Below are 9,694 nucleotides of genomic sequence, written 5' to 3' on the forward strand. Positions count from 1 at the left end.
GGATATTTATGTGGTTCTCTACGGGCTGACCTGGTTTTACGAAGCCAGGGCTCTGAAGTCGTTACACATTAATAAACGCCTCCCACTAATACTTATTAATTCTCCTGGTTAACTTGAGTATAATTATGACTGGGAATCACAAACAGATGACCATTGCCTTTGTGAATGTCGAAAGCCTCTGTCTGAACACACTGTTCTGTGCTACAGGCTTGAAGGGAAAATACACCCTCTCCTGACTGTGACGGTCTACAGGGGAGCATCAACTGTCATAAATCATTTTCTTCAGAGCCAGTCTCTTTATTAGATATTTATATATCATTGTTACATCTGTTCGTGCTACAGTATGAATATGTGTTCCTTTGTCTCTGTGTCTGTTTGTTTTCAGGCCGACTGTCCGAAGGCCGAGTGTTTTGAGTCTCTCTCTGCGATGGAGCTGGCTGAGCAGATCACCCTGCTGGATCACATCGTGTTCAGGAGCATTCCTTATGAGTCAGTCCTCTAATAATAACCCGCACACTGAGATCTGCATCAGGACAAACATAACTAAATCACCTTTATGGACACTGCCTGTTATGAGACATGTTGAAACACCACATTTTCCCTCAGCAGCACCACAGAAGAGAAAACTTTTAGAGGAACACTGATGACATTTAACCCTAAAACGTCTTGTTGAAATTACATCCACACATAAAACACAGACATAACCATGTGGTCAACTGCTGATAAGATACGGTTTCTTCCTCAGATGAGCTTTATGAAACTTTGTGTAACACCTGCAATTACAGATTTGCCCCATCTATTCGGTTGATTAATGTTTTGGGATTTCCCATTCATTAGCAATTATTTACTACAATTTCTTCAACTGTTGATTAGGTACAATGGATGATATAAAGATTAAATAAAGTCAACATGGTTTTTTGGTCTAAGCATATTTTAATTTCTTTTATATCACCATGCTTAATGATCCATGCCATAACAAAGTAATACAATTAGATGCCACATTGTAGTTTAGCAATTTTGGTATCTAAAAATCTGACAGGAGAAATAATATATTTCATGTGTGACAGTAATTAAAACAAGGAAATACAGTTACCTTTTAAATATTTAAAACTACAAGCAAAACCGTTAATATTTCTTAAACCTCGGTTATGGCTAGAAAACAATTGTAAAAAGTCTTCATGAGAGACCTGGTTCTCTACTTAAGTGTGAAGTCTTGAAGATTTTTATTTAAATAAATGTCTGTTAAGTCACTATCTATCACCGAATGAGGTAACACAATGGCGATTGAGCCTATGGCCCACTGATGAAAGCCTTTAGTATTACAGACTGGGTGTCTGTTGCGACTGTCACAGAAAAAATCACAAGCGGCGCCCAGTTAGTGACGGGTTTTCCATCACCCAGCAGTGATTGGTTTGCCAGAGAGGGTAGGCGGAGCTAAGGGGCTGCTTTTCTGCTCTCTGCAAGTGTTGCGAATAAACAGTAATCTACTATGGCTGAACAAACAAAGAAAAGATCGATGACTACAGATACCGTTTATCACCATAGGTGCCGCCAAGGAGAACGAAACTGAGATCTTCAAGATTACAACTTCTCCAGTTGGGGATGCGATCATATCCTTAAGTCGCAGGCTTTAGCTGATGTCACTTAAATCTTGAGATGATTGTGTTACCTTCGAGTGTGTGTGATCTCACATGTCTCTGTCCTCCCTGTCTTAGAGAGTTCCTGGGCCAGGGCTGGATGAAGGTTGATAAGACAGAGAGGACGCCGTACATCATGAAAACTAGCCAACACTTCAATGATGTGAGTTCTTTTAATGTCTTCAAGCTTTTTTCAAATGTTCTCTAAATATCCAGCGTGTTTCCTTTTACATTCTCTTTTATTCCTTTTGAAGATGAGTAACCTGGTGGCGTCACAGATAATGACCCACACCGACGTGGGCTCGAGGGCCAGCTCCATCGAGAAGTGGGTCGCTGTGGCTGACATCTGCCGCTGTCTCAACAACTACAACGGAGTGCTGGAGATCACATCTGCACTCAATCGCAGCGCCATCTACAGGCTGAAGAAGACTTGGGCTAAAGTCAGCAAACAGGTTCAGTAATTCATTATTAATAATTATAAGTAATAATCTCTGTATATACATCTTTCATCAGAAAAAGTGTTTTATGTTTATCAGCGCAGCGAGGATTAGATGAAGGTTCTTGTTTACCTTGTATCCTCGAGGTAGCACGAATGTCATTAACGAGTTCAGAGAAAGAAGATACAGAGAAGCATTTACCTTTAATGTTAAGTATCTGCTCTTAGCTTAATTCTGATGCAGACTAAATCGATTAAAGCCATTATCATCCAATCACCAGACAGTCTGTCTCTCCATAAAGGCATGCTACCTACTGCAGAACCCAAGCAAATTTGATTTTGTCGTTTTTCTACAATCATCTTTTATAACGAATAATGGGATCTGGGGTTAATGCATCTGCCTTTGTTATCTTATGTGGTAAATAAAAACCTTTTAGAGTTGTTTTAAAGGTGTATTGCTGATCTTGTCTAGACTAAAGCCCTGATGGACAAACTGCAGAAGACCGTGTCCTCTGAGGGGAGGTTTAAAAATCTGAGGGAGACTCTGAAAAAGTGAGACATGCTTCCATAACTTTAAAATAATACATATCACAAATGAGACAGTAAAAATGCTCTTAATATTAAGCTTTTGATGACTTGTGCATATTTTTACATTTTCTTCCTCCAGTTGCAACCCTCCATGCGTGCCATACCTGGGAATGTATCTTACAGACCTGGCCTTTATTGAGGAGGGGACGCCCAATTTCACTGAGGAAGGCCTCGTTAACTTCTCCAAAATGAGGATGGTAGGCACATTCATGCATGAAGAAATGCACAAAAGGGCTGCAAATCATCTCTTGACTGTACTTTATTTGTTTAACTGTAATTGTAAATTTCTTCTTTAGATATCCCACATCATCAGAGAGATCCGACAGTTCCAGCAGACTCCGTACAGAATAGAGCATCAAGCCAAGGTACTTTTCTGTACACACCAATGACTGTATATATAGATGATCGACGCGTCTCCACCTGCTCTCATTGTGCGAAATTGAAGCCAAATTAGCCCCTGTGACGGGCGCTGACATGTTGCGATGGTGACGTCATTTAGAGCCAGAGTGTGCAGCAGAGAAAGGCGGGTGGAGCTGTTGTAGCCACTTCCGCTAACCAAAACACACAGTTAAAAAACAGCAAAGATCCCGCACGTCAGCGTATCTAACAGCAGAACAGTTCCTTGTGTTGAAGCAGACATTCACAGATATGTAAACTTCAATGACTGTAGTGATTGTTTTAGTTACGTCTCCTCTCACCGTTCCTCCTCTACTCTTCTAATCTGGAACAGATCGGCTGCAGGAGCCGTATTTGTCAACAGAGCTGTCAATCATCCTTTTTACAGCATCAAATAACTAATTAAAAATGTACTTGTCAGAAAATCAACACTTGGACGTAAATCAGCATAAGAACAAAATATAATGACAGAAAAATGTATTTGATGTGTATTTTGATTTTATTGTTTGACTTATGTCCCATCTGTTAACATGGAGGAGGCGGGCTTTATGACCTATACTGCAGTCAGTCAGCAGGGGGCGATAGAAATGTTTTGGCTTCACTTTTAGGGAGCTGTCATGTCATCCATCTTTTTATACAGTCTGTGGTTCACACATTTGATTCTTTCCTAACTGTAATGCAAAACAGATGAAGCTAGAACAACAACAAAAAAACATTAAAAAGATCTTGGTTTAACAACAGAGAGTCTTTATGGAAGTGCTGGTCTTGGTTGCTGGAATACTGAAAATCCCTTTGATGTAGGGAAGACTGTATAAATGTCATATCTATTATTAGGTAAAATCATGGCCCTTCAGAAGATTTCCATCCTGGTAACATTCAGTATTTAACCCTCTATTCATCTCATGCAATTATTAAACATCTTAACCATTAATAGAAAATAAGAGCATCAAGCTGTGTCTGTAAATACAGATGTCTGGTCTGAAACTAACGTACTGTCCTCCCTGTTATGTTTCCTGTCCAGGTGACCCAGTACCTCCTGGATAAGACTCTGATCATGGATGAAGACACGCTCTATGACCTCTCTCTGAAGATCGAGCCCAGGCTTCCTGCCTGAGTTACAGCTCTTTGTGGCCAGTGGGAGCCTGCTGAACCTTTACCGCATAAGGGCAACACGCTCACGTAATCTCATCAATCAAGAGGAAATGTGGGAGTTTTGAGAGCGACATTGAAATGGAAATAAGAGGGGTTGAAGTGAGTTTTTACGACAGACTGTGGGAGCACGAGACAGGTTAAGATTTTCTTAAGTGTCGGACTGATTGTCTTTAAGGAGAACGAGAGAAAAAGGTTTTGATTGCGTTGCGTGAGGGTTTTGAGGAAATGGCATGCGGCTGTGTGTGCTAATCGCTCCTCAGTGGAAAAGTGTGGTGCACACGTCCTCAGACAGCCTGAGAGCGCAGGAAAGGCTGAATGGATTAAATACAGTGGGCATAACAGAGATGTAGCATATACAGATAGTGTGACAGAGAGATGTCTGAGCTCTGTGCTGTTGTCTGTGATCTGTTGTCTGTGCGTATCCGTGCCATGTCCCGGAGCGAGAGCCCCGTAAAACGCTTTCTGTCATATGATGGTCACTGCATAGAATTTGCATGATTTCAGCTTTGGATGTAAATTGTCTAAATGGCCTTCAACCTGACTCCCCTGACCCCTCAGCTTAGCACGTTCACTCTGACCAGGGTGACTCTCTAAGCCTCTATGCATCCTCAGTGGGCTGGAAACGGCAAAATGTACCGTAAGCCTTCAAATATAACGTAGAAAAACACAAAAAAGAAACATTTGGAGCATTTAAATGAATAATTTGACATATTAAGAGGCTTATTTTTCCATTGATGAAACAATTGATTATATATTTGTCTTTACCGGAAGACGATCCATGAGATAGACAAGCTGTTTTACAAAAAATGTCCACATGAATGATACAAAATTTAAACTTTATCAGTGCCTTCCACTAGTGTAGGTCAATTTCCCCAAAACTGCCAATTCACATGCGTTTTATACATAAATCCTGCTAGGAAGGATGTCCTTTAAAAACTGGACTCTAGTCTCACTCGTTAAACTTCTTTATTCCAGAAAAACAGGTCATGTAGACTGAATAGTAGCATGTTAGTGTAAACACAGTAAAGTTTTTGCAGCATCTAATCGTCAGCAAATATCTCCCTCTAGTGTTTAAGCATTGTTATAACCTCTACTGACCCAAAGCTTTCGCAGCGTTCGTGTGCAGTTTGAATTCTTTTGGCTTCTCCAAACTTGTCAGATTCTGACGTGTGTAGTCGGGTCCCAGTGTGTAACTCTTGGATGTAGGCTGGGACAGTTTTTGCACTCTCTGAGATGTAGCTTTGCTTGAGTGACAGTATGATCGTTCTGCTATTTATTTCATCAGATACTGTATTTATGTTACTTTTGTATATAGTGACACCACACATATCACATGATTGATGACTTTGAATTGTTATGCTGTGAATATTGATTTGATTGTTTATCTGTCTCTCTTTTTTAGTTTTGCATCCCAGGCTCTTGTATTGCAAGAAATCTGTTTAACTTTATTCTTAAAAAAAGTCTGTTGAAGGTGAAAAAATGTAGCATTTGAATTATCCGAGTTTGTTTTCTGTATTGCTGATATGATGAACATAGTTGTCCTGCATGCACACACACAACAGCTGCATGTTGTGCATGTCTGACTGGAACCCCCCCCCCCCCTGTACGTTCTCCCTCTGCTTCTCTAGATGAATATTGTCTCTGCTCAATGGCATACAAACAATATTTTGTCCGTCAAGTCTGGCAGGTTTGTCTCTTAGTGTACCTCACACAATCGAGCATAATCTTTAGGCTATGTCATCTGCCTGTTGTTATGCAGTAGCAGTGTTGGAGTTTATGCAGGCCTCAGAGAAAACATCAAACAATAACCGTGTTCCGTATTGATCAGAGGAAATGTTTTCAGGCTTTGCTTTTGGAAAAACTTGTCCTTTGCACTGCGTCTGTAATTCTGAGTGTCTGTGTCACATACAGGTTTGGGAATACAGGATGCCATGTTTGTAATGTAATATTATTTTTGTGTATTTGTTTGCATTTTTCACTTGTAGGTGCAGGGGAAATAAATTCAACATGCCTTACGTGTTTGAGTTTTTCTTTGGACTGTGCTCTGTAATTTTGATGATATTAAGTTGCTTCTGCTGCAGCTCCCACTGGCCCTTAATTTTAACCCCTATGTTATTTTACAACATACTGTCGGGCTCCGGCGATCCCCGGTGGTTCAACAAATTTTAACTAGATGATGAAACAAAGCTCAGCAAGACTCTGGAGGACAAAAGAAGAATTACCTTTGTATTATTCGGTCATTTAGCCAGAAGAAACCTCCAACATTAGGATAGTAAAATGCAACATTGTGCATATGTTTACAAGGGAAGGAGCACTTTTGTATTAGAAGAGCGAAATTTAATTTAGCCAAGAAACCATCCTGAAAATGGAGGAAATTAATTTTTCCAATTGTCTCCGCCTGTCCAGTTCCTAACCAAGATTATGACCAGATAAAGTGGCATCCCCAGACATATTTTAAGAGAAATCCAAATTTGGATCTAGTCTTACTATTATGAGAATGACTTCAATTGCTCCCCTTATAACCTGTGTATTTACAAACTCAAAGCCAATTCCTGTTTCAATGGTTTGGAAGCAAACATACATTTGCATACAGTTAAAATTACGCAACGCGACTGAAATATGAGCTTCTATTTTAACTTGTATAAAAGCTCCTGTGAGGAACTTCCGGTTTGTGTTGATTTTGGCGCCCCCTGTAAATAAAGCCGTGCCTCTTATCTCTTCGCTGATTTTGTCCTGTACATGCTTAAGTGGTGTTTTTTAATAAAAAATCTCATCCTACTTTCTTTAACAGTCATATGTATCACTCACTTTACATTTTTGCCCTGTAAGATGTAAACAAAGGCAGCGTGCAGTTAATCGCTTCGTCTGACACCTACCCCCCGCCAGCAGTTTCATAAAAATAATCAAATAATCAATCTTGTTACTGATGGCCCGGTTTGCTTTTGTAGGTCATATAGAGTGATCAGACTCCTCACAGGAGCTTTAAAGGTATTCTTCAGGATACATCGCTGCTGTTATGAAAGTGTTTCATAAGACTATAGAAGACAGTCGGCGATCTTTGACCTATAATAACCTGTTACTCTCTCCTTCATGGAAAAGTTCCGAAACCAGAGATGATGTCACATTCGAGTGTACCTGGGAAATATAAGAGCACAGGTGATCAAATCAGGTGTCAGATATTAAAAACGTTCACTCTTTTTATCTCTTTATCACTCTTTATCACTGTCCTACACAGACATGAATAATGAATTGACAGGAATCACAGAGCGCTGCTGAACAGTTTGACAACCTCTGTATTCAAGTTTAGAGACACAAAGGCGTCCTCACTTATTAGCATGTAATGTGACCCTGCACTCACTGTAGCCACCCTGCCACCCTGTGGTCATGAATGGCATCTTCTTTTAAAGCTAAAATTTGCAGTCAGTGTAAAGAAAATTCAACACTACTCCTCAGCTTATTGATGATTTGAATATTAAATTAATAATACTGAACTAGATTTCTGCAATTTCACGGGTAGTTATTCTATTCTGGCGTATTTGACTTAAATAGAAATGAATTAATTCAAACTAAAGGGCACAGAAGGAAAGACAGTAAACAGGGGCGCTGGTTTAGCTCAGATGGTGGAGCAGGCGCCCCATGTTCAGAGGCCACCGTCCTCGACGCACCGTTTGACTCCCGGTCTGCCGATCATTTGGTGCATGTCATCCCTACTATCTACCACCTATGTTTCCTGTCTCTCTTAAGCTGTCCAATCAAATAAAGGAAAAAAAAATCTTTAAAAGACAGTAACAAGCAGGCAAAATGTTTTAATATTAAAAAATTAAGAAATACTGACGTAATAATTTTAATAATTTAAACACTGGTTATCATCTTAGATACATCACCGACCAGCTAGTTTATGAAAAGAAGAGGGAAACAGGACACTATGTAATAGTGAGGGAAAGGCAGAGCAGCGAGGGACAGCAGGAGTGACAGAGAAAAGTGGTACAGTGTGAATCCCTGACAAGATGAGCAAGTGTTCTGCACAGCAATCAAGTCACGGTTTCCAAATGTTGAAGAGAGAATGTGCCAAGTTGTTACAGTAGAGTGGGATCTGCTGACAGTTTATAGCGCTGACAAACAGGCTGGAGGTTGGCAGTTGTAGGTTGTTAGCATTCGTCTCTCAGTGGGAATCTTGTTGCCGATCAACCAACACAAGGGGCAGATGGATGACGGTTAGCTGAGGTCTCACAACACTGTGAGTGTGACAGCTTGGCTTTTTACAGTCAGATACAGCAACTACAACAACAAAGGCAAGCGATATTAGACTTACGGTTTTTATAAAATTGAAAAAAAAAAAATGGATGTAAGTGACACAAGGTTCTAATGAATGTCTGCTAAAATGTGCCTTTGCATTTTAAGCACTGAGCTATACTCCCTTTACTCTTCTCCACAGCCTCCAGGTCATTATTGATTTTATACTGACAAAACTACAACAACACTTACAGCACCACTGTGAGGAAATTGTTATATTCTTAGCAGGGGTTTTATTCCTGTAGACAGATAAGGTGACATTTACCCTAATTTTGTTTAATCTACATGGGCCAATTAGAACAAACTCATGCTATTTATACAACTAGAGAAAGGGACAGCTAAGCAGGGGCGAATCCAGAGGGGTGCCACCCCAAAATCCTAAACTAGGATTGGCTATTTGCCTTATCAGAGGCGGGACTTGTGTTCAAATCAACTATTTGGGCTGCGTTGCAACAGGCTGCTAGTAGCTTTCTTCCCATTTCAATGTGGCACATTTCTATCTTCTGTTTGAGTCCTTAAAGAATTCAGCTTAGAAGGAAGGGTTGATTAAATGCGTGTGTGAACACATACTTCATACCACACCTGCATAAGTCAGTGACCCAGCTGGGCCACCCCAGTCAAAAAAGTCTGGATCCGCCCCTGCAACTAAGCAGAGTTATACATGTGGGTGTGTTTCTTTTAGACCAAAATACTGAAAGAGAGAGTTTTAAATGGGATTTATACAACAAAAGTTAAACATATAACTTATGCAGCAGATGAACCCTTCAATTTTGTAGGCTTTACTCTCTATAGTTTACGGTCTCACAGAGCCCATTGTATGTGTACAGATAGTAATAATAATAGAGGCATAACCAATCATTGTTTCCCTTAAATTTCTTTTCCCTTTCTTCTGATTATAATAAAACACAATATGTAGAAAAGTACTCACTCCCTGTTTAATTTCTTACTAACTACAGTCTACTTGGATGTCTGTTCAAGGTTTTGGGATAAGTAGTAATGTGTTATGACATCAATTCAACAGATACATAAAGTGTGTGAAGCTTGTTGTTCTTAAGCTGGAATCATGTTTATTAGATGTTTAAGTCAAGTAGGTGATCATTTTGGTGAGTTGTTAAAGAGGGCCCAGAATCTCATACAGGACATTAGGGTCAAGTGTCACAGAGCACCTGAACACATCAACCTTTATCTGCTC

At 40.0% G+C, this 9,694-nt stretch overlaps 1 protein-coding gene across 3 annotated transcripts in view; it reads left to right on the plus strand.

The window, feature by feature from the left end:
* rasgrf2b (Ras protein-specific guanine nucleotide-releasing factor 2b) overlaps positions 1-6,224 on the plus strand; it is a 49,624-nt gene extending 43,400 nt beyond the window's left edge. For all 3 annotated transcript variants that reach the window (XM_069682554.1, XM_069682552.1, XM_069682553.1), the window contains 7 exons: positions 386-489; positions 1,716-1,800; positions 1,892-2,089; positions 2,546-2,625; positions 2,741-2,858; positions 2,958-3,026; positions 4,079-6,224. In XM_069682554.1, the coding sequence (XP_069538655.1) occupies positions 386-489; positions 1,716-1,800; positions 1,892-2,089; positions 2,546-2,625; positions 2,741-2,858; positions 2,958-3,026; positions 4,079-4,171 (747 nt within the window). In that variant the 3' untranslated portion in view covers positions 4,172-6,224. The remainder of the gene's footprint in view (positions 1-385; positions 490-1,715; positions 1,801-1,891; positions 2,090-2,545; positions 2,626-2,740; positions 2,859-2,957; positions 3,027-4,078) is intronic.
* Positions 6,225-9,694: the final 3,470 nt, after the last annotated feature.

Source organism: Semicossyphus pulcher, unplaced genomic scaffold, assembly GCF_022749685.1.
Source record: "Semicossyphus pulcher isolate SPU_LCO1_2020_fin unplaced genomic scaffold, fSemPul1.0.p SCAF_6, whole genome shotgun sequence".
NCBI classification, from domain to species: domain Eukaryota; kingdom Metazoa; phylum Chordata; class Actinopteri; order Labriformes; family Labridae; genus Semicossyphus; species Semicossyphus pulcher.